The sequence below is a fragment of the Bactrocera tryoni genome, chromosome 4 (genome assembly GCF_016617805.1).
Source record: "Bactrocera tryoni isolate S06 chromosome 4, CSIRO_BtryS06_freeze2, whole genome shotgun sequence".
NCBI classification, from domain to species: Eukaryota; Metazoa; Arthropoda; class Insecta; order Diptera; family Tephritidae; genus Bactrocera; species Bactrocera tryoni.
Window position 1 is genome coordinate 39403995 of NC_052502.1, and position 26674 is coordinate 39430668.

At 34.5% G+C, this 26674-nt stretch overlaps 1 protein-coding gene across 7 annotated transcripts; it reads right to left on the minus strand.

Moving 5' to 3' along the window:
• Positions 1 to 522: 522 nt before the first annotated feature.
• LOC120775349 lies at positions 523 to 26628 on the minus strand. 7 transcript variants are annotated; one of them, XM_040105505.1, is made up of 8 exons: positions 26456 to 26628; positions 24302 to 24626; positions 16394 to 16750; positions 15374 to 15606; positions 6806 to 7019; positions 4275 to 4626; positions 3469 to 3593; positions 523 to 1377 (listed from the first exon to the last, which is right to left on the minus strand). In XM_040105505.1, exons 2-8 carry the CDS (start codon positions 24387 to 24389, stop codon positions 1229 to 1231), a joined length of 1518 nt encoding a protein of 505 aa, XP_039961439.1. In that variant the 5' UTR covers positions 24390 to 24626; positions 26456 to 26628; the 3' UTR covers positions 523 to 1228. The 7 variants fall into 7 exon arrangements, with proteins under 7 accessions (XP_039961439.1, XP_039961438.1, XP_039961437.1 ...); XM_040105504.1 differs by having other exon boundaries at positions 26369 to 26628; XM_040105503.1 differs by having other exon boundaries at positions 26361 to 26628.
• Between the last annotated feature and the right edge of the window lie 46 nt (positions 26629 to 26674).

The window sequence follows — 26674 nt, forward strand, 5'->3', positions numbered from 1 at the left end:
GTGGTCTAACATGTGGGAACTAAAGTGGGAATAAAGTAAATTCATGAATAAGACATAATAGTCTATAATGATGGGTGCTGAGAAAGGGGCGGCACATGGCCTGGAGCCTAGAGCGGCGAGGACTGCAAATTCGCCCCTGTATATACCATATGCCGAATATGTTAAATTTGTACCTTTGGTTGAGATTATGTCACATACATACATACATATATCTCATTTCAGTTAATTAGGTTGATTCTAATATAAATATTTCAAACACGAAACAAATTCTTATAATGAAACGAAGTGAGCCTACGAACTACTTATGTATATAATATACATAAATTAATATTAGACCAAATGATATTGCTCTCTATTCGGTTCTTATGTTCTTATTTAACTGTTCACCGACATTTTTTAAAATTTAAATTAGGGTTATTATTTTTTCCGTTAATAGGTCCATTTTTACCCATGATTACCTTATTGGAAAAGCAAGCCTGCCATGTTTGTATCTAGTTAAGCATGTAAATCTCATAAGAAAAATCATTGTTATAGTTAGTTTTTATTCATTTGCCATTTTTTCGACGAAGAGTAATTCGTCCCACAAAAAACCGAGAGAAATGCAATAAATTGAAGCATATTTCATCAATATATTGCACTTCAAAGTGGTTAAACCTTTTTGACTTCAAAGTATAATTTATGGATGCGAATTACTGTGCGACGGTTTTATTATAATATTGTACAATCTCTTACCATAAAGATTACTTCTTATATGTAAATAGATACATTTGTATGCGTACAATTCATATATGCATGTATGTAGCTTAGATTACTAAATAAATTTCAAAATATTACTAAATTACTCTGCGTAAATGCCCTTTCATATGAACAAATATATATGTACAATTACCGTGAGTATGTGCAGACGAAGGCTTATTATATTTATTTTGGCCTTAGATTGGTTGCATTCAAAAGGAGCTTACAGCCATTTACATTTCCATCATTTTGATTCAGTTAAGAATTATATTTAATCGTTTAATCATATCCATGTACACATTAACAAATTGTATTTACTTAACAACAAATATGTATGTATAAAGTTATCGCAAGTCGAAAGATATTAAAAATCGTATCTAAGTTGTATTATAATAAATTTTAACGCATCCTGAAACAATTTAACCTATATATCTGCATATCTACATATGTACATATGTATGTGTATACGTGAGTGCAAGTTAATATGTGCTTTTTAAGCCATTTCAAGAGGAAGGCGATATGTTTCGCGAAGTAACATTGAAGGCAACAATAATAATATACAGCATAGCCAATTTGAAAGGGCGGTCACTGAGCGCAGTAATTTCGGAGCGGCGTTATGCTGTACGGCAGCTGGCAATTCCCCTAAAAATATAAAAATTCAAATAGTTAAATATTGAAGTGTTGATCAAGACTTCAGTTCTTAATAAATTTTCAATAAACACATATAAATTATACTAAATGTTTTGAGTGCCCAAAATATGAATTATAAATAACTAATAGAGTTAAAAATAAATAATAAATTGTTTTATTTAAGTGGCTGTAAGTGATATGTGTATGAATTTATAGTCCTTTAAAATAGTATTTACTCTTCAAGTTTATGGAAAAACAAAACCAAAATTCTTACAATGAAAAGAGTTATGAACAGGAAACTGAAAAGACCGTTCGAATGTAGTGCCCGACGAATTGTGATAGCATTTACTGCCTCACCTGACATTTTCGAAATATGTTCTGGCAATTTTATACCACTTTCGGAATGATTTTCTTAGACCTCGCGAAACTGACCTTGTTTCAAAATCATTTGGTGGATTTAGTTTACCAGATTTGGAACGATTTTCCAATTTTCCTTTTTTTTGTTTGTCAATGGTTTTTTCACTGCAATACTAAATCTATTTATAAGAGAACCAATTAGTTTGTTAATAGATAGAATTGGGTTAATACTATCCCAATTCCCATATACTATGTATAATGATTTTCGTTAACTGCTTAGATTCCGATTCTCTGGTTAAAATTTTACGTTGTCCTTTATTTCCCTGGCTTTGATTCTTGCAAGTTGTTAGAGTATAAAATGTTCGGTTGCACCCGAACTTAGCCCTTTCCTACTTGTTTAATTTGTCCTTTTGAAAGTATAGGTTTGATTACTGTACTGCTGTGTCTCCTGAGTTACCACGTATTATGTAAATTATACAAAATTTGAAAATGGTTGGAGTAGTAGTTATGAAGTTACGATTGACACGGACCTTGAAAACTCGAGTTGTAAGGAAAACATTTCAGAGTTCATAAGACAAAGACATAAGTAAAAATACTCATAACGAAGTGATTCGGTATGAAAATCGAATTTGTGTTCCACAAATAATTTTTTGATGGGATTTCGTAAAGGATTTGTTCTGAAAACCGAATTCCCATGTTTAAATCTTATTTAAAATAGAAAAAAACTTATAACGTGAGACATGCCAGCAAGGGATATATTGGCGGAGGAAGGTTTGGAAGACGAGTTTTCTGTCAGAAACTCTCCATTAACTTTAGATTTAGAATACCAGAACACTGTAGAATTTTTCTAAAAAAACCGACCGCGCTGACAGCGCTCAATGTTATATAGTTAAGAAGTATCTGATCACACTGCACTGATTGATAGCATCAAATTATTTCAGTATCAGACTGGTTTGGGTGCTTGGTCATAGCGGAATCGCTGGAAACTGCAAAACTATTGAGCTCGCAACAAAGGGCATTTTTACCATAGTCTAATTAGACTGGGTCGGTGCTTTGCTGGCAATATGAATTTTTTTACTGGCTCAGAGGGCTTTGTGTTGGCTCTGAGGCGATTAAGTGAACTCAGCAAGCTCTTATTAACAACCAACACCTGTGAGCAGTGATAGTTTTCTGGTACAAAGTGTAACGTAAGAGGTTTATTGGTGGGAGGTTCTCACTGTATTAGGTCTCAAGTGGTATATTTCCGACTGTCCATTTTTTTAGAAGCAACTCGGTTGTCATACCTTCTACGAACCAGGCAAATCGTCTGGAGTTGATATTAGCCGTTTCAACTAATTTATTCAACCTCAAGGCGCTTTGTTGACGAGTGACAGTCTTTTGAACACAACGAACCGACGTTTGTAGCTGTTCAAGTGGTATAATTCTTGACTTTATCAATATCCCAACCTACATAATTGTGTAAAATTTTATTGATAAAATAAGCTTTATAATTTGCTCATATAGTTTTGCATAATTTTGCAACTTTAAATATTGAACAGAAGACAGTTCTACTAAATTCTGTAAAAAATAATTAATATTTCGCTGAAGAATTTTGAAAGGAGACTAATTGGTATATCAAATTAAAAAAATATATAAAACACGAAAATTAAAAAAAATCCAAACTAAACAGTACGGAAACTAAATTGCCATTCCTACTAATGGTTAAAAGATACATAAATCATAGAGTTTTACAGAAAATTCCATTACCTGTCAGCACTTGAACCTGAACTATTGCAGTGAAGACCTTACCAATAGAACATGAATAGTTTCCACTATCAATAAGCTTGGCATCTGGTATGGAAACTCGACTAATAAGCCATTTTTCCGAGGTGCTGAAATTAAGAGATTATTATAGCAAAACAATATTTTATATACGTTCTCTTAATATTCAATATACTTTACCACGAGTTATGATTATCTCGCAAATACTTATAGTACCAATTTGATTCATTACACTTTACCGTGTTTTGGAATAGGCAAAAGAAATCAACGGCGTTTTAAAATCAAGTAAGGATAAAGCTAACAAATCCATAGATTTTTTACTCAGAAAAAGTTATGATCAGTCGTTTAATATATACTATATAGTATCTGCTTATCGTCATTTTGTACAAAAACCGCAAAAGATACTTCTCCATAGTCTCAATAAAATATATGTACGAGCTAACTTTCTTTGGTGTAATGATATTAGTGCCAAAGCTGACCCATGGGAAAGTTGTTTTTAAATTTTTCAAAAATCTTTCATTTTCACTTGAGTAGCATCTTCCGGAAAATGGGGGAAAATAGTCAAATCTTCCCCTAGTTCCAACATAGCTAATAATAATTGAATACTATTCGCAATATGACCATATATAAAATGCTGTCAATAAGTGAATTGAGTATGTTCCCTTAACAACAAGTTGACTACATAATAAAGAATTGCTCTATACTTTCTATTAAATATTGAAATCTTTGCTTATTTTAAAGTAAAGTGCCTTATTTACTAGATTCTTTGGCCAATTAAATTTTAATTTTACCTTGATCGTTTGATGGCGGTAAATGGTAATATTTCATCATCTTTTGTCCAAAAAATCATGTTGCTAAACTGTTTTTCCAAAGCGAGGCCGGAAATCTTGGCATTACTGTGATTGCTCGTCGATACTAACTCATTGTATCCGGAACCCAAGCGATTGGCTCCTATTTGACTTTTATTGGGGGTTCCTTTTGTTTGATTTTGCTCGAATGGTTGTAAAGATTTTGCAATTTTTATATTCTCCTTGATTAGAAAACTTCGCGATACTTGGCAGTAAAGGTCGATGGTGCTCCCGGCTTTGTAATACCGGTCACTTACTTCTCGTTCCTGTTCATCTATTAAACGTAATGGAGGTTCTGAAAGATTATATTAAAGTTAGCATGGCTTTTAAAACAGAAGAAGTAAGTAAATACATGTTAAATAGTCATCATGTCAAATAAAGACTAAAATAAATATACTATATGTTGGTTACGGTCGTAACATATTGATGCGCAACCAAGTTCCCGCTGTTTGGCTCCAGAAGTTAGTGGTGATTGATTTTGATATAACCAAAACGTGATAATCTTAACTTGGACATATGAAAAAGAAACTGCGTTTCCACATTAGTGATATGGTTTATGTGTCATAAACGTTTGGTTGTGCGGATATTTGAGACTTTTTGCCAAAATTTGCGGTAGGTGTTTGCTTTTCTTCCTGCAGTCAAAGAAATCGAAGGCGGAAGCACATCGGGAACACCAAGAAGTTTGCGGAGGTGCTGCCCCAAGTGGACAACGTGTCGTTTTTGGTTTCGTTGCTTCAAAGGCAAATAACCTTCGAAGACGATTAATTGGAGATGTTGTCCGATGAGGATCCGTGGCAAACGCAATAAGAGCTTGCGTCAACATTGGGAGTCACAAGCCATTTCAAAGCGACAACATGTGTTGGGAATGATTCAGAAGTGCGAAAAAGTGATTCTGCTGCATGACATCGCTTGGCTTTACTTTACAAAACCCGTTAAAACCTACTTGGAAACACTTATATGGCAAGTCCTACACCACCCTCTATATTCCTCAGATATTGCACCGTCCGATTATTGTTTGTTCCGTTCACTGGTCTGGCTCAGAAACAGTTCCACACGAAAGATGGCATCGAAAAATTATTTAATTCTTCAGCTTTACCGTAATGGTATTCGAGCTTTTCCAGAAAGATGGAAAAAAGTTGTGACAAGCGATGGACAATACTTCCAATAATTCATTTGTAACCTTTTCCTTACAATAAAATTGAAATATCTTGAAAAAAGCAGCGAGAACTTAGTTGCGCACCTACTATAAGATAATAATAATAGTATGTGATTATCAGTATGAAACTTTATAGCTTTACAATATAGAGATGACTAATGAAATAATTATCCCGCTGAGGTTTTGTGCTGCTAATGCACAGTTAATGGAGTTATTGTAAACACATAGTATAGTATAACATGTGTATATCTCACGCATATATCCAAGTATGTACATTTATGTATGCATTTCTCAATTAACATACAAACAAAAAAACATGTAAGGAACGGCTAAGTTTGTGAGTAACCCAAAAAGCCAGGGAAATACATTTAGGTGCTGGCAAAAGTTGTACAAGTATTCCTATTTCGACAATTTTCGGGATTAAATCCCTTGAGCACATAAATAAAAAGAAAAAATCCTTATTTTGTTTACACAAACAATTCTTTACTTCAGTTGACACATACTTTTTTTACTATCATTTCGACCAATTTTAATGCAGTATAACAAAGTCCTATGTACTTATTGCTGCGGAACAAGCATGAAGGATGCATTTCACTTGTCTTTCGCATGGCTAACGTAGCCTAGCAGAACACAATTTTCTACTGTTAACAGTTTCATTTCAGATATGAAAACCGTATTTTTAAAGGTAATGCGTTGATGAAATGTTGAAGATGACATATTTTAGAATTTTTAGCTTATATAAAGCCGAACTTTTCTAGCCTTACAAATTTGATTCTACGGTTCGAAACCCGAGGTGTAGAAATTAAAGAATCTACTTGCCTTGTCGAAGAAGAACGAACCTCGATATCTACTTAAGAAAATAAAGCTAATTTTAAAAAGCTTAATGCCATTCTTGCAAGAAATAGGGGATACAAACCCCTTGAGAAAATAATGATATTTTGCCACAAGATGTATAAGCCACAGATTCATACGTGAAAAAACTTTTTCCAAAGGAGCTGACTCTATTTTCATACTGCCCGGTGTCATCTGCACTAAACTATTATAACTGTAGAAAGATGTTGCAAGTGTATAAAAACGACGGGTAACCAAACAAAAAACTGTATGTATGTAAAGCAAACGGGCATATAGTGGATACAAAGGTGTGGATTAAGCTTTCACTTGTATGTAAGTATAAGTAAACACGCAAACAATACACAACCATAACTTTGACTTTTGTAGTACAGTGCAATTGGTTTGGCATAGCTAGCATTTCCAAAAAATGTTTGGTTACAGCTGTTTTCGCGTAAGTGGGGTTGTAAGTGTGGGTGGGTGTACTTACCTAATATGGTTAGATTTGTTGTGAAGACTCGCGGTGGATGCGTGGACACTTGACACATATAAACGCCGGCATCCTCTCTTTGTGTAGGATTAATGAGCAGCCGCCAATTGTTTGGATACTGAAACTTGACGCGAATTCTTGGATCTCCGCTATATGTTATATTGCCAACAGTTAGTAAGGAGACCTTTTCTGTTGTTCGTCTGACCCACATTACCTGAAAAGAGGAGATGAATGAACGTGCATATGTATATATTAGCAACCAGTAAGTGCTTACATAATAAAGACTAGGTGTATTCGGTATTGGTCTTCGTTAATTTCAATTTACACAAAAGATTTTGAAAATAGATGTCAATCACCATTTTGTTATTTGATAATAACCAGTGACTTTAAAACATAATTACGTACTGTATACCATATGAGTAAGGAAATGTGTGATTCCATTTTAGTCATTTATAATTTTGCAATTTTCAGCTTATTATTTTATAGAAATTCCTAACTGGTATATCAGTTATCACAAAATATGTTTATCTTAACATAGCAACAATGTATCAGAATTAATTGCAACATTATTAAAGTTCAGCAACCAAATGAAATTTGTTAGAATAAACATCGCTTCCAACTTACGGAATCGATCGATATTTCTAAAAACTACTAAAAGCAATAAGTCTTATCCTCGAGGTAGTATGAGCGGACTTTACTTGACCGGTGGAGAAAATTGGATGATGGACGTGATTCCGCCCACTTTTTGGTAAAATCGTATGTATGTATATCTCTGGACCCGACCGATCGATTTCAACTAAACTTAGTAAAAAATAATCAAAAATTGTCCAAATCCCCAGTACCTGTAGTTGACTATTGATCGAAAATATCGGTCAATGTATGGGATATACAATTGAAATTCAGAGAGAATACTTTTCTGATAATAGTAACTCTGTGTATCAAAAATGGGTGAAATCGGGTCAATACTTCCCTGAGCTCCCATATACGTAATATAAAGATTTTGCAACTTCTGGATGACTTTATATAGCGTATAAATATATTCCCCTATATTTGAGTTATCTCTATGAAAATTATAGAAAATTTTTTACTCAAAACAGTGTGCTTTGTGCTTAATATAGATACAATTGGGCGATTATTTGACCTATCCCCCCTAACTTACAGTATGTTCGAATATCCTGAACGTCCGACTGACTTTACGCCACATGCTTTGAGATTGCATGTAAGGTACCTTAACCCTTTCATGCCCGATGTTGCCTATAGGTAACATTGTACATATATGCTTCTAAATCCCGTTATTTAAATTTTTTTGACGTGCAATATGTAGCCTGGTGTATTGTGTAAGCTTACAGTGAATTGTTCTATTGTAAGCTATTCAAGGGTTCATTCAGTAACTAACGAACCAGGACACTAAGGACTTTGAAATTTGTATCACTTCATACTTGAGTTAAGACTAACAGGACTAGACTAGGACAGATATATCTGTCCTAAAAAATGTTTTAGCTCCGCCCATTTTAATTCGGGCATGAGAGGGTTAATGAAATCCAGGGAACACTTAGCGTGGAAAACTTAACCAACATAATTATGTTGGCTTGTTATAAGCTATCATAGCTTGTATATTGAACTAGAGACATTGCCAGTTCATTACTTTTTTTAATTCCTCTAGCTTCTCCTATTGTATTTTGAAGTAAGTTTATATGTATTATTATTGAATTGCTTATTGATTTCAATTTGTTTGTTTACATTGTGTATAACATTATGATCATTCTTTTGTTAAATTTCTAAATAGCTCAAAATTTAATCACGACAATCCATTTACTCAGACGACCAGTTGTAAGATTTTCCTACTAATTCATCAATCCTCTTTTACTTCTTTTGGAGTTTGGTTTTGTTAAATGTAACTGTACTCCTTTATTTAAGAACTATATCAACTCCATCCATCCAATGCGCAAAGGACCATAAATCTTTCGCAGAATCCTTCACTCGAAAACTCGTAACGTCGACCCCTCAAATGTTGTCATCATCCATGCCTGTGCACCATAAAGCAGGCGGGGAATAATGAGTGACTCATAGACTTGTGTTGTTGTTCCTCGAGAGAGGACTTTACTTCTCAATTACCAACTTAGTCCGAAGTAGCACCTGTAGGCAAGAGATATTCTGCATTGGATTTCGCGGCTGACGTTGTTGTTGGTGTTGATGCTGATTCCAAGATAGACGAACTTATCTACATCTTCGAAGTTATGACTGTCAACAGTGATGTGGGTACCTAGTCGCGAGTGCGACGACTGTTTGTTTGATGACAGCAAATATTTCGTCTTGTCTTCGTTCGCTACAAAACCCATTTGCTTCGTTGCCTTATACATTCTGGAGAAAGCAGAACTAACGGCGCGTTTGTTAAGGTCAATGCTATCAATAACATCAGCATACGCCAGCATCTGTACACTCTTATAGAAGATGGTACATTCTCTGTTCCAGAAGAAGGTTCAAGAAATCACACGAATGGAAGATGCCTTGTCAGACATTGCGGCATAAAGGCAGCTCCTTTTCGTGCTGTCGAAAGCAGCTTGAAATCGACGAAGAGATGGTGTGTGTCGATTCTCCTTTCACGGGTCTTTTCCAAGATTTGGCGCATGGTGAATATCTGGTCGGTTGTTGATTTGCCAGATCTAAAGCCACACTCATAAGGTCCAATCAGTTTGTTGACTGTGGGCTTTAATCTTCCACACAATACGCTAGATAGAACTTTACACGCGATGCTGAGAGGCTTATCCCACGGTAGTTGGCGCAGATTGTGTGGTCTTTTTTGAATTGGGCGGATCACAATTATTCATGTAGTATTATTTATTCAGTATTATGCCTATTTTGATTATTTCTTCCTGCTCTATTTTGACAGCATTATTATTTTCTTTCACTATAATTATTTCGTCATTATATGTGCCTTGGATTAAAACTATATATTTTTTTAAACATTGCGTTAAGATTTCCTTGATCCAATTTAATGAAGATATGTATTGAACTCGCCATTCCCGATAGCATTTCTCTCTTTGCAATTGCAGTATTATTTTATCTGTTATTTCTTAATGATCTCGCATGCAATTAATTAATACATCCTACTCTAATAGTGGAAATTTCATTTGGTCCTGTTTTTTGAACGAAAATGCTGTTTTAATTTAACTTTACATGCTTCCCAGCTTTCGGGATAGTTTTAAACAATTTTTTATATATAGTATACAAGATTTTCTTGCGCTTCATAATCGTTGATAACTCTGTCGACAGTTTTCATGAACGTCGGTAATTATTTTGAATTTTTCTTCAAATGTTTGAGGTCTTTTTCTATTCCCTGCCTAAATTTTATATTTTGTTTTGGGGCTTTTTGTTGCAACAAGTTCGTATCTATGCTGCTGTAACGCGCGCATTCCTTATTAATAATATGCGCAGTTTGCTCGAATCTTATTGGTGCCTCTGCGCTTTTTTTAGCAGCACGAAACTAAAAATTATATCTGATTATTAAAAACAAAACCATACCGGACTAAAAAATATAAATATTAAAAAACTTCGTGTGAATAAATCATTCCCATATATTTTTATTTTCATACGAACGAAAAATTCGTTTCGCGAAATTCGTGTGAAATGTTCCAATTTCGATTATATCTACTATTGTGAATTTCGGCTAGCTGTCACAATGGTTTTATTTTGGTTAAGTGGCTTTGAAAAACTTATAAAGCCAATTATGCGATTTTTTAGTGTTTTTGTTTTGTTTTCTTGATTGAGTCGGTATTAGCTGCATAAATTTGCAGATAACAATTTTGGTATTGTATTGCTGTATTTTAAGGAATAATGGATTAAAAAACCTAAATGAACTCATGTTGGGTAGCAACTGGAAAATCGATGGTTATCTTTTTTCATTCCGAAATCGATTTCGTTGTTGACCCCTTGCTATTGGAGGAATCAAGTAACTTAATTCAAAATACAAACACTTTCTCGTTGTTTTCTTTTTTAAAACTCTTTCCTTAATTAGGATGTTCGGGCTCACTGTGAACCAAACACATTAATTTTTTTTAATAAACCTAAGTTCACATAAAAAAAATTTAAAATCAAATAAATAGTTAATAACGTATGCTAAGATTTTATTGAAAGTTGTTCTCAGCTAACAATTTTGTGAACAAATTTCATGGATTCGCGTGAAAAAAATTCATTTACGATTAGTTAAAATTTTCAAATAAGGGATATTTTTCCCAAAAATTTCAAGGTACGAAGTTTACGGAGACGATGCTATATCAGTTCGTGTAGCACAACAACGGTTCGCTCGCTTCCGTTCTGGAAATTTCGATGTCAAAGATGCATCTCGCTCTGGTCGACCTATCGTTGATAAAGTCGATGAAATTATGGAAAAGATTGACCAGGACCGTCACATGAGCAGCCATGACATCGCTAAGGAATTTAACATTCATCATTAAACGGTTTTTAAAAAAGAGTGGCTACAAAAAGAAGCTCGATGTTTGTCTATGAAAAATTTAACGAATTAACATCTGCGATTCTTTGCTGAAACGAAATGAAATCGAACCATTTCTGAAGCGAATGGCAACAGGAGACGAAAAGTGGATCAAATACGACAATAATGTGCCAAAAATATTATGGTCCAAGCGTGGTGAAGCTCAAGAAATGATAGCAAAGCCAGGATTGACGCCTCGAAAGGTTATGCTGAGTGTTTGGTGGGATTGGATAGGAATCATCCACTATTAGCTGCTTCAGCCTGGTTGAACGATTGATTATACTGGAATGGAATTTGACCAAAACTAGTCAACAGAAAGGGCTTCGTCTGCCATCAGGACAACGCTAGACAACACGCATCTTTGATGACTCGGCAAAAATGGGCGGATGTTTTGATGCATCCACCAAATATTCTTGACTTGGTCAATGCAGTACTCGCTTTATGGAGTAAAGTTGGCTTTAAGAGAAGCCTGTGAAAATAACTTATCGCAGTTTTGCGCCGAGAAACCAGAAAAGTTTTACACTGATGGAAAAATGTCTCTAGCGGAAAAATGGCAAAAAGTGGTCGACCAAAATTGTACATATTTGGTTCATCAAAGTTCATTATAAACATAAGAAAATAAGTTGAAGTATGATTAGAAATGCGAAAAGGCTTTTTACCACTACCCTATGGATCTTGGATATTTTCAGTTTGAAGGATTAGTTATTATTTAATTTTTCTGCAGAATTCTTGTTTACATCTACTGTTTTGTAATGGAAACTTTTTTTTGGAGTAAGACTTGGGGGTCCTTTCTTCAGTAAATATGTTAAAATTTGCACGTAAACACTTCTTCTCATAATAACCAAGTTTCAGCATCTGGCGAAACTTTTACAATGAAACAAATACAAAAACCGAATGATTGAGCCATGAAAGCAGACAAAACACTATATCGATCTGTTCTTTCTCCTAAGCGAATATTCACAAAATATTGTTTCCTGTGGTTGACTTTTTAGCATACTAGTTAATTTTAAAGAAATTATGTTTTCTATTATTGAATGCCAAATTGTAACTGAATAACAGTTTCTTAAAATTACCCTAAACTACCTGTAGGTCAACGGCAGCGGCGTTAGAATTATTGGCGGCAGAGTTGAGCGGATATTCAACAGTCAGAACTTTAATTTGAATGAATATTGCTCCATTGTTGCAATTAAGTCTAAAATGTTGTTGCAGTGAATATTGCTATGTTTAGATAAATATTGCACACTCATTTTCATTGAGATAACTCACATATTTGGTGATATATGCGGCACAATGTATGTATATACATATATGGATGTATAAATAATCATATTAGGTATATGGGGGCTAAGGGAAGTATTGGAATTCAACCCATTTTTGACATACGGACATACTATTGTCGCACATTTACCTATATTTACAGTTCTACATATATATTAATTTATGAAGTTTTCGGTTAATGGTGTTTTGTGGGCGCGACAGTAGTCCGATTATGCCCATCTACGTACTCGAACTTTTTTTCATCAATATTTTTTAATTTTTACTCAAGTTATATCTTGCACGGACGGACGGACAGACAGACAATCAATTTTAGGTGATACATACAACAGTTAGGTGAACAAAACTATTATATTCTGCAGCAACATGTTGCAAGAAGAGGCTTAATTTAATATGTATATTGATTTGAAGTGCTAAATGTTAACCAGAAAATCAGAATTAAAGATATTAGGAATATGAGATTAAGACCAAAGTCTACGCCAACTTCATTCATGTTCAGCGCTAAACATAACATGCACATTGAGATAGTTTAGTAGTTATAGTAAGTGAAAACATTCAATTGAAAGCTATTAATAGAAATTTAAATACATTTAATTCCAGAACTCACCTATATATGACTGGAAAAGTATTGGACATAAAGGTATATTTATACTAATATAGTATGCAGTTTTTCCCGAGAAGATGCAAATGTATTTATGAATTTATCTGTGTCACTGCGAGCGCTCTCGGAAGATAGGCAAAGTTTCACAAGTTCTGTAAACAAGTGCTTTCTATCTTCTCAAAGGCCATATTACCAAATGGTTTGTTGGAAATGTTGTAAAATTTTGGCGTTAGTACTTTGGAGTAAAACTGGTGCGTATGAGAAATAATTAAACAAAGGCAAGTACTTAGACCGGCCGCCTGAGCTCCCCGTTGAAGTCTATGTTAGTGGCCAGAGTTGTATTGCGAGCACCTGATTTGGGTCAGGCGCATCCTTTTACGGAGTGTGTGCGCATCTCAGTGCTGAAACTACTGCCAACTCTGTTGCTTCCAATTAAAGTTACCCAGCTTTTTGAAGTGTTTCAAGTGAGCGATGCTCATGCTTTCAGCTAAATTAAATAGTTTCTTATGCAGACTTTTTGAATGCAAAAACGCATGTATGCATAGGTATGTACAAATGCATTTGTATACCATACACATACTTACTTGGGCAAAAACTTGTATGGTATACGAACGAATCTAACATTTTTGGACAGGAGGATGGAATTAAAGGGTGTATCCTTTCTCAATATATTGTACAGAGTGTAAAAACAAATATATCAAGAACATGCCTAGCATGTGTAAAGATATGTTTCCCTGCTTAGGTGATTGTGCATATGTATGTAAGTGTATTCGTTTAACATATCACAGTAAATGATAGTGCGACTTTTATTGGTTTTGTTTGGAAACGACCTAGCTAATTCTGTACTTTTAATAGTGTAAGTAGCATATTAAGAGGTTATAAACACTTTTGTGTGTTGAAAAAATCGGTATTTCTATTGCATTTGCTTAAAGTATATCCTTTTAAGATTATTTTTTCCAAATTTCATAGAGATCTGAGCACTAAAACCAAAATTACAGCTGTCAACTGCGTGCTTCTCCCATATGCCTCCGAGTACGTGCCGATCACTCGTTCGCGATTATCTCAAAATGATGTTTTCTAAAAAGTACCGCTACGGTGGGCAAGGCCTATCGTTCTAATTTTTTACTGGCGTCTTGAAAACCACAATATCTCATAAATGAACGAAGGATTTTTTATTAGAAATAACAGTTTTTTTGGGGGAATGGAAACACTGAATTTTTAGACCCACAAAAATCGGTATTTTCAGTAAAATCATTACCACTTGCGTAAAAAAGTTTATTTCGCTAAATCCTTCGTTCAAGTGATGATATGAACTATAGAAAACTGTTCTTTTATTTGATTGCAGATGCGTCATAACCTACTTATCATGCTTACCGCAAAGCGTGTAAGAAAAAAAGTGTATCGGCACAACAGTTATCGCTTGCACGAACGGACGGGCTGACAGAGAGACAGTCAATCGGATTTCAACTCTACTCATCACATACATATAATGGGTTGTCAAAAAAGTCTTGCGGTATTTTTATTGAATTTTTTTATTGAAATTGAAATGAATTTTTGATGACTCAGGCCCAGCTCTTCACCGATGCTACGGCTGCTACTATGCCGGTCTCTTTCGACCAATTCAGCGATTTTATCGCAATTTTCGACGACAGGCCTTCCGGAGCGTGGCGCATCTTCGACCACCTCTACACCAAACCATCGTTGTGCGGTGGAAATGGAAACTGTGTCGGGTCCATAAACTGCACAAATTTTATTCTCGGCTTGAGATGTATTTTTGCCTTTATCGTAGTAGTACTGTAAAATATGCCGTATTTTCTCTTTATTTTGCTCCATGTTTGCGACGCTATAACTCACGAACGACTTAAAAGAAACGACAATCAATCAAACACGTGTTAGCGCGTGAAATGAGCTTTCCAAAAAGGTATAGCATGACCCGATGCGACGAAAAAACTAGAACTACGCACTTTTAGCGCCAACTGGCGAAAATACCGCAAGACTTTTTTGACAACCTAATATATATTATAACTTGATTATTTATGGGTCATATAAACAACCGTTAGGTGAACAAAACTATTATATTCTGTAGCAACATGTTGCAAGAGGAAACCCATGGAACATCTTAAATAGATACATATGTACATCTGATGCTCAGCTATATTTAGAATTAATAAGCAATTAAATATCCAGCTGTATTGATACTTACTGTTTTATCTTTTAGCATCCCCACTCTGCAATTAAGTACAGCTTCCGTATATAAATGCGCAGTAGAGACGACATTTTCTCCTGACGCTGTTGAGTTGAGGGGTTCTTCAAAAAATGGACCCCAATGATGTTCGTGATGATGTTTGTTGCGAAAGGTTCGCGATCTATCCGGCGGTGTAGCCGCCATCGACGTTTCTGGCACCATCGGAGATGAAGCGCGAAAGCTAACAGCGTCTGTTGGGGAAAAATAATTGAAATTATTAATTACATTCATCATACAATTGTAGAAAAAGGGAATACTATATTAACCGTTTAAATTCTTAAATTTTCATTGAAAAAGTTTGCACTGGAAAATATGTAAAAAAGTTTAAAAAACTTTGAAGTTTTCACTATTGTTTTCTCACAAGAGCAAATGTTGTTGCCAATAGCGACATCTGACGTTGAGTCCGTAAACAATCGAGAACCACAAGAAAAGGGGAGCAAAATGATATTGTTTTCTGATTAATTTACTACGCGCTTTTAGCGATGACATTGTGTTTCATAATGTATGACTGTTGGACAGATTAACTTATAAGTTTATGCATTGTTCCCTATATATTTAGCAACAATCTAGTAGTTTAATAATTTCCTTAAGCGTATAGTTTCAAAATAGTTTGTGAAGAATTTGATTATTCAGTTGAAGATAACAACGACGACAGAAACGTAAACTTGGTATTGAATTGATATGTTAGTCTTCCGATGGAATTATAATGAAATATATGCCCACCGATTTTTTTAAATCTGTACTGCCTTTGTAGTAGACAATACTATTTAATGAATATAGTTTCCGCGTTAAGATTATTTGACCTTAAAATATTTTCTCAAGGATATTAATTTGAATAAATGTTTATAATTTTCTGCTTTCATAAGCACAAAACCAACAATTCGATTACTGTTAGTAGAAACATATGTAGCTATATTTGGAAAACTTTAAGTATATCTATAATTTTGAAATAAAATCGTTTCGCCTTCACGAACTTACCCGAGCTGGTCCATTTCTTGTTCAGTGTATAATCGAACGGTAGTTTGCTGGTGCTTGTAAATGAATTCAATTTTGTTGTTGACGACGAAATCGAGAAATTAGAGTTCGTACTGCCCATCGCACTTGTGCTAGCTTTGCCTTCATCTATCACGCCGTTTGATATTACACTCCTAGTAATGGGTATCTTCTGTGAAATGCTGTAAAGCGATGATGCGGTGAATGTTGTTGGCGTTGTTGCAGTAGTAACTACTCCTATAGACGCTGATGATAAAGATAATTTTGAGCCGATTTTTTCCATAGCTGTGGAGTTGAAATCGATGTTAACTCTAGTATTTATCAATGGCCAAGCCAAAGTTGCTATACAAATAAAAGGAAAAACAAGAGCATTAGACCACGAATTTCACAAAACACATCTGGAAGGGCTAAGAGCGGAATGTATATTAAACAAGATGGGATTTCATTCTATTAGGGATATGAGATTTATACCAAGGTCTAGACTCTACTTAATTCAATTCATTGTACCAAATAACAGCCTTATTGTAATGTTGACCTTTGCTATGACACAGATTTCAAACTCGTATCATTATCCTGATCATTTATATAGATGTTTAAACAAAAAACCTATATCCATCACGATTAGTTTTAGTTGATACATACTACAACAGTTAGGTGCATAAAATTAATATACTCTATAGCAAAAGTTTAAAACTCATGTGAAGTGGTTCAACACTCATTATTCTTCGAAAGCGTATTTTATTTACGAATATAATAGGTCATAGACTCAATCCCGTTACTATATTTTGCTAAACATCCGAAATATTGGTATTAAAATCAACATATCTAACTTCAATGAGATATACTATATGAGGAACAAATCAACAGATTAAAGTTTCAAGGAAATCACTCGGTTGTTTTTGTGCTAGGAATAGGTCCGCACTAATTTCGTTAACTTGTGGCATTACTCGAGTTATGACTGAGCGACATAAACAGAATGAAGTATGCTAAAACAACGAAAATCATTTTATGTTGTATACTATATGGTAAATGAAGTAATTCGTTGACCAATTTTGCGCATTTTCTGATTTAAATAATAGTACGAGTTTAGTATAATACTAGAGGCTAGGGGGAAAGGTTGCATTATCGCACTTTTTTGTTCAATAAATTCAGGCATAGTAAAAATCGAAGAATTCACTTTTAGAGCCTCACAAGACGACACGTACATATCTTAAATACTAATGAATAGATATCACTTACAGTACTACCAACCTTACCTTATAAAAAAAATTTATCTATTTTAAAACCACGCAAAGAATAAATTAAAAACTCAATTTGATCACAGTAGTACATATATATATAAGTTGTGAAATTTAATATTTCTGATAGATTTATTTAGTGCTTATAGCACTTTATCGGTTTTCGGTTAATTTGTGTCCCATTAATGGACCATCTACGAACTTGTAATTTGCTTTGTACTAAAAAACCCGCATACTAAGTTTCATCAAGATATCGCAATTTTTACTCAAGCTACAGCTTGCACGGACGGACGGACAGACAGACAGTCAACCGGATTTCAACATTTCTCGTCATCCTGATCATTTATATAAATATATAACCCACTATCTATCTCATTTAGTTTTAGGTGATACATACAACCGTTAGGTGAACAAAACTATTATACTCGGTAGCAAAAGGTTGCAAGAGCATAAAAAGTTACACGGGTTCATCCCAAATTGACATATTTGACGTCTTCAAAATAAAAAGAATGAAAAGAACTTCTAAGTATTTTGTTCACGGTACCACACACAAAAATAGATATACAAGGTCTGTCGCAAAAGAAACAGAACTTTTTAAATATAACTGTTTCTGGTGGCGCCACCTATTGGTGGGTATATGAAATAAAAAGCTTGATTTCTTGTTGACATTTCGTAAACATTTTAAGACAATTAAATATCTACAATCGATGTTATCGATCAAAAAGTGACAGCAGCTTTTGGTCATCGGTCGTAAAATGCATTTTGAACAAAGAGCAAATATTAAATTTTGTTTTAAACTTGGGAAAACGTTCACTGAAACGTTTCAAATGATGAAAAAAGTTTATGGTGATCAGTACCTATCCCGTAGTAATGTGCATGAGTGGTTTAAGCGATTCCAAGAAGGTCGTGAGGACCTCTGTGACGATCAGAAGTCGGTCGTCTTCAGAAGTCAAAAATAAAGACAATGCTGATTTGTTTTTACGATTCCGAGAGTATTGTACACCGAGAGTTCGTCCCACCTGGCCAAACGATTAATGTTGTGTTTTGCCTTGGTGTTATGAAGCATATTTTGTCACGCAATCGTCGTGCTCGACCACAATACCGAGAGGCAGGGTCCTGGCGCCTGTTGCACGTTAATGCGCCGTGTCATCGGTCGACGCTTGTCACTGATTTTTTGACAAAAAACTCCATATTAACCATTAATCACACACCCTCCTCATTTGATCTGGCACCCTGTGATTTTTACCTATTTAGAAAACTACATTTGCCCATGAAAGGCCACTGGTTTCAGGACATTTCAGCTATCCAAAAGGCGACGACCGATATTCTCAAGAGCATTCCGAAAAATGACCCTAAACACTCATTTGAAATGCTAATTGACTGGGCTAAATGCTGTATCGAAGCACAAGGAAACTACTTTGAATAGAAAAATATAACTTTTGAAAAATATTAATTTTTTGTTATTTTTTTTAACAGTCCTGTTTCTTTTGCGACAGATCTTGTACGTCAGAAACTGTGCATTTTTCCAAACCTTAGATATAAGCAAAACACATCTTTTATAAATTACTTAAATTGTGAATTGTAACCTAGGCCTAGACCGTAAAAATACTAGTAAATAAATAACCTCCTTGGGGTTTCAAAAAACACATGTCCCAATGTCCCAATTTTTACCCACGTTATCATTATCGACACAAATAGTGGCTTTGAGGTAGGTTATCTCACGTTTAGTATTGATGATTTAACTAGCTCCTATGCATTACATTTAACGTTCGCGATAGTCTGTCAGACTTTATACGGAATATGTCGGTAAATGTCATATTCATAAAATTGTGTAGGAACAAGTTGTTGAGTAAACTTGAGGAATGCCAGATCTTATAGGGTGAAGAAAGGTCTGCGAAGATTGCAATAATTGCTCAGGTACATACATTCCATAACATATTTTCGAGAATTTTTATGAATATTGTATACCTTCAAGTATTTTGACAGACATGCTTGGCATATGGTTTATTACAATAACGAAAATTGTTACATGCAGTTTATGGGAGCTGCGACTCTTGCATAGTATGGATTTCCACCTAACCCAAATACTAAGTGGACATAGATGCTTTAGAAGCTATCTGTACAGATTCCAGCACGACATTAGTCCGAATTGTCCGTCGTGTTCAGAGTGCTGTGAAGACTCTGAGCATATTTTCTTTTATTGCCCGCGCTTTATAAGTGCAAGGGAAAAACTTAAAACTATACTCCGTTGTAGTTTTACGGTGGAAAATTTTCATGTGTCATGCGTCTACTGAGAACTGTCAGCGAAGCGGCAGCCTCAATCATGACAAAACTGAGACATATAGAGCAGAGTAGGCGTCCGTCAGTGCGTGCCTTAGGATAGAATTAAATGTCTTATCACTCCCACGAAGTAATACTTAAGCAGGTGGTTCCGGATTAAAGTTTCGCACCACGGCTTTTGATGCTTCCCCTACTTTAAAAAAAAAAAATAAAAAATAAAAAAAAACTCTTGCATAGAAGCTGTTTTACTGTCTCTTCTTCTACGTTCTAACAGCTTCTACACTACTTATTGCATGGCGCACATAGTCTGCTGGCATGTCTTCCAATTATACAGTGACCTGTTAGCACCCATACTAGAGTTATTAACAGTCGGCATGTGCGACCCCCTTTCCATTTATTCATCGTTTGCTGCTTGCTGTGTAAGTTAGGGATTGACTCCACCGCTAATTAATTACATATTCACGATCAAATATCAAGTGGCGGCGCAAATGTAAATTCTCTCTTTTTCCGAGTCTAATTGCGTGGTGGTGCCTGTTCTGGCAAGTTCATCTGCTTCACAGGTACCAAGTATATAATTATGCCTTGGAAACTATTGCAGATTTATCGTGAAATATAACATTAGATCCACGAAGAAATCAAGGCATTTTTTCGCTATCACCGCTTGGAAGTCACTCCAGTGGTCTGGAAAACGGAAGACGGTTTTAGTATCTAATTTTGTTGAAAAGGTACGACCTCCCACTCTCCCTCTCAATTATCTAGTTTGGACCCATCCGTATAGATGCTAATCTCTGCGTCCCTGCCCCTTTCCCACTATTATCTAGAAGAGTACGCAATATTGCGGACAAACAGTGGCGTAGCTACAACTTCGGGCGCCCGGGGCCAAGGATGTTCTGCCGCCCCCCTTTATCTACCTACCTAAATATCTGCGATATTAAGTATATAAAATTTAGGAAGGCCACGCAAATTCTGAAGTTCCAAAATTCTCACAATACGGTTTTTGAGGAAATTGATAGTAAATTTACAAGACATCTTATTAAAAGCCATAAAAAAACCCATTTTCGCCTTGTACACTTTTGACACAATTTTCTGGAATTTTTGACCGAATTGGAGTTTTAAAAAACAGCGAAGATCGTTTTGCCGCCCCCAAGACGTTGCGCCCGGGGCGACGGCCCCCTACGCCCCCCCTAGCTACGCCACTGCGGACAAAATTTGGTTTCAATTCGGGAACCTACTAAGTATCATTATAATAAGTTGGGTAATTCGTAGGTCAATTTAACATATATATTTCCGTCATTCAACTATAGTGTATCCAATATTATACGTTCAGCTAATTTTGAAGGTACTATACATATTTACCGATATCTATATGAAAGATAGAGATAATATTGACCATACTTTACCCCTTTTTGGCATTACCACATATTATTTAAAGAAAAATATGGTCTCTGGATGTCATTAAGATACCGCATATGCGTTACCAATATACCATAGAAGGAGTAAACTAAACCAAATGTTTAAAATTCCTGAAATTAGTTATATGGGCGCTAGAACGTTTTCATCCGATTTCATCCAACGGTACATTATTATTGGAAAAAAACGTTCTCCCAATTTCATTGAGATAGCTCACATATTGGCCGATATATGCGGTATAAAGTCAGCTGATAGTTCGAAAGTCCCTGTATTACATAGGTACGAGTATTGATTCAACCCATTTCTGACATAAGATTTTTGGTCGTAAGGTGGCACACCTTAAAAGAATTATTCGTTGGAAGTTATATCCTTATACGAGACGTGCATTCAAACTCCTAAATTGTATACAGGAAAATGAAAAAATCAGACAAAATGTAAATTATGTTATATGAAAAATAGGTTTGGTTGTAGTGAGATTTCACTTATAATGGTAAAATTGTTTAGTTGAAACTGGCGAAGCAGGTCACGAGGTATTAGTTTTCACCTAAATATGGCCAGTGCTACCGTCATTGTCTAATTTTGACACCGCCTTCCATAAAGCTTTTTTGTATCACCTCTGCTTTAAGTTTTAGTGTCTCTAAAACTTTCATTTATTGAGTTATTGAATTATTTGTAGCTTTCAACGAAACAGTTATAATCCCATTTAACCTATTTTTACATTTTCGAAGAGGGTGCTGAAAAGATTTGTCCTGAGAAAGATAAATTGATTTAGCATAAGTGGTTTGGGAGGTACTTTTATGTACTGCTTAGTTATTACGCTTTATTTTAGAAGCGTTTTGTGGGTGTGGAAATGGTACAATTCCGCCCATATGCAACGCCAACTTCCCTTGAGTGCCGAGGATTACGTGTGTCAAGATTCATCAATGTATCTAAATATTTATAAAGTTATATCTATTTATCTCGATTAGTTTTAGGTGAAAAAAACTAAAAGCAAATTAACATACTTGATTGCGATATAACAGTAATATCATCATACAGATTTCTCAAATTTTAGTCCATTTATTCAGTTAATGGATAATAAAAAATAGTCCATGTATTCTTTATGAGTGAATTCTTAAATAGCGAAAAACGGAAACTGTTTTATATTTGTTACGAATCGAACTTTTGGATGGATTATAAGAAAAAAATTTTGTATTCCGGTGATCGCCCCGTCAATGCCAATCTGCACGGTACTATTAGAGAAAGGAAAATTTTACGTAAAACATATTTTTAATATTATTGTTGACATTTCAAATGCCAGAATATTTAACAAATATGCGAAAGAATTGGTGGTCAAATATTCGCTATAAAATCAATGGAATTAAGAATGAACACGTTAATAAGATTTGAAAATCATAGCAAATGTGAAACTGCTGGCAAACCTACCAGAGTTTTTCTGAGATAAAAAACCTTTGTCATAAAGCCCAATCAGTTATTCTGAAAAGCCTTATAAAAGTGACGTGTGCCCATTTGACGTTCAAAACTTGCTTGCCTGCTCATAGTGCCTCCCCCAAGTAGCAATGTAATGCTTGCATTGGTGTGCATTGGAATCTATTCTGCATACGCATACAGCTTTAGGGCGGTCAGCAGCTTGAACATGACATGTTATTCGTTAAAGCGGTGAATGTGTTACAGCGTAAACCACAATGTTGGCACATGGACGATATGTGAGTCAAAGCTGAATTTGGCATTATGGGCCACATAAATCGTGTGTCCAGCAAAATGCTCTTTCACTTTACCACAGTGAAATGGAAATGGTTTGTCACAGTAAAAAAAGCTCGAAATGATACATACACACAGAAAAATGTCCTGGTGCATCATACGTACTGTATGTACTATTTTTGCTATGCGTTTGGCTTCGTAATGCGTGTGCCAAATTGAAATCAAGCAAAATAATGAAGGCCAAAGAGATATCTCTTTATTACGAACTTTTCAGAATATCAATGCCATTGATGATAACATAGGATTTATGTAATGAGGACTTTCACTCTTACTGCGTTCGTCTAAATGGCTTCGGACATGATGTGCAGTTTTGGAAATTGTATAAGCAACACAGGCATGCACCTTCTTGCATTGCATATAATGAGATCCTTTTTCTCGTGACCATCACCGTGCTTTTTGACGCTTCACTTGCGTCTATTTACTCTGCTGTCCTTGTCAAATTGCAATTCCATTCAACTACACTGACATTGCGGCTAAGTGGTTACTGAAATGCGAACGAACGTGCTGAACAGCAGAAATCTTCACTGCAGTAAGTTTATAGATACGATTCGTTCGTGTACACTGCACACATTTGAAGCATGCGTTTATTTATAACTATATATACATATATATATACGTGTTTATGTACCATATATGTAAAGGAATACAGAGCTATTGAAAATTGATTGCCGCAAAGCAAATGCCTGAAGCTTGAAGTTCTCATGTGGTTGTTGGAGCAATTAAGCATCAGCAGCGAAACTACTTCTCACATGACCTTAAGGGAAATTCTGGGATTTAACTGAATTAAAATAGTGAAATGTTTTTTTCAAGTACTTAAGTTCGTTGATTAAACACTCAACGTATTTCTGTGAAAAGAGTGTTGCAATAAAATTTTTATTGAACTAATTCATTATGAACATAATATGTACAACAACCTTGGCTTAATCTGAAACCAAACCCCTCAACTATATCACATTTTTCGGTGTAATTTAATATTCCTACAGCAACTAAAACCATATAATAAATACGTCTTCCGTTGTCTTCTAACGCAAAGATTTATTATTGTATGCAGAGGTAGTTTCAAGTCGAAATTAGATCTTCCTTTTTAATTGTTTAGTTTCAATTTCACAATATAAATATATGCGTGATAATACAAGTGTACAAATTTATTACTTGATATTTTATAAATTTTTTTAAATTTCATTATACGCTATTAGGTACTTACGTAATATTTGATTTTGCGCAGCAATGATCGTCAAAAATGTTATTAAAGACATAAGTCGCAAATCGTAGAAATTCAATAAATGCCTCATTCTTCTCTCTTCCTTTCTTGATTATGTACGGAAACAATACCGTTGTAGACTGTCTTTTCATTTTACGTCCTTGCTCCTGCGAAAGGTATCTCTTGTACTGTGTTAAATAATATTTTATTCCCTGAACTCCACCGTAATTCCATTATTATTCAATTAGCATCACTTATTGTATATTTAGTTTTGGTCACTGTATCCAAATGTTATTTAGTTGCTTATTACTAACTGTCGTCTTTATTTCTTCGGATGATAAAAATATTTTATTAACTAATTTATTGATTTAAAAAATTATTAAAAATTGATGTCATTATATATTATATTTTGGGATCACTAATTCACATCACAATTAACATCCTTAAATAACTATCCACTTCAAATTTATTTTCAAAGAATACACATGCGTTATGTAGAGGATAGGTGAATTGTTTCGTACATATAACTCTTGATGCCAGAGGGAGGCAAAGAACTTATCAGATAAAATTGGCGCGGCAGAGAGAAAGTTTAACTTCAAGTATTGGAGCAGCTTGTGGTATCCGATGTTAAAATGCGTTCCAATATGATTAGAATGTAGTTATTGTATATGTGAAAAACTCTTAACTTTTCACTTATGATCGATGTTGAGTAAAATGGATAGCTTTTATGCGCCGAAGAATTTGTTGTCCTTAAGGCAATATAAAAAATAAAAATATAATAAAATATATGCCTCAGAATGCTTTCATAAAATCATATCTGTATTAATATAATTTATGTTTTAAGACTTTGAACCTTTTAGTCGTCACTAAGTGATTATTAGTTTGGCTTCGAAAAGCATGCTTTTGGGGGTCCATCAATAAGTTGTAATAATAATAATAATGATCTGTTGTTTTAAAAAGTGGTATGTGTTACTTATATAAAAACATATCTAAATATGCGTTAAACTAAGGTAATGCCGTGCACTTAAAGAGACAAACAATTTAACTTTCTCTTTAATTGGTAATTAAAAACTTGAAGATCGATCAAATTATTTGAGTATATATTTTGATACGAAAGATAACAGCATGTTTCACAAAACGTACAAAGCGTCGGTGGGGATTTGTAGCGTTTTTCATAAAAATCGCTTTAATGGCGTTTGATTTGGGAGTATCTTTTAACAAAAATAGTTACTGGAATCCGATAAATTCTTTTTTTTTGTGAAAAAATCGGTGTGAATGTATTTTTAAAGTGCGATTCACAAATGATATTTGTTTATTGATCGTAAGTAAATTTTTTATTATTATAAATATTTTGAGATTACACATACATATGTAAATATACTATAAAATATATATTTATATGAAAAATGTTAGATGTTTATTTATTTAAAAATTGTTTTCTATTTCATTTTTTATATGATTACAGGACACATGTTTTTAAATCGAATATTTTTTTGCGATTACAAAAATATGGTTTGAACACGTTATGCTTTATTTCCCAGGCATAGCAGCACTATCCTTGTCGATTTTCGTACATCTTTGTTTGTGTCGCTTTACGAAGTGAACCGCACAGAAATTGCTCGGGCTGTGTGGACTATGAAGTATTATTGAAGTTATACCGATTGTATTAAAAGCACGATAATATAAATTTTCTTTAACATTTATAATATTTCTTGAAATTGCCCACTTAGTTAACACCTTATGTACTTGTCAAAACTTTGAACTGACATCTTCAACTAAGTATTAGACGATAATTTCCGCATCACTCGGTTCCATTACGATTTAAACTGATTCATATAGTATATAATGATAATATGTATACATAAACATAAATATAAATATAATTTACGTATGTATAAAAGCGTGTAAGTATTCATATAAGTATATGAATTCAAAAACTGCGGATTTTCGAAAGCATATGCATTTTACGTTTTGGGTCGACGTTTTCTCTTTATTCTCCAAACTAGCGTTTTACACCTTTACATTTCAGGGCAAATAAATATTTTTTCTCAAACTGACACACATAATCACTTTCTAGCTGGTATATCCGGCATAAAGGCGACGTAATAGCTTTGGTTATCCATCTGAGTGTTGGGGTGTTTTTGATATTTAACATACAACATTTAAGGTTTGAGTGGCTTCCGCTTTCTGACAATTAACTTTTTATGCGCAACATTGACTTTTCACACATTTCACTGCCATTTGTATATGCACTGGGTAGCTCTTTTTTTGGGTCCACTAAGGCATTATCCGCATTCACTCGCACGGACATCTTCAGAAACAGGAACAAACTGTTGGCACAATACCACATCTGTATGCAGCATCCACTATTCTAGT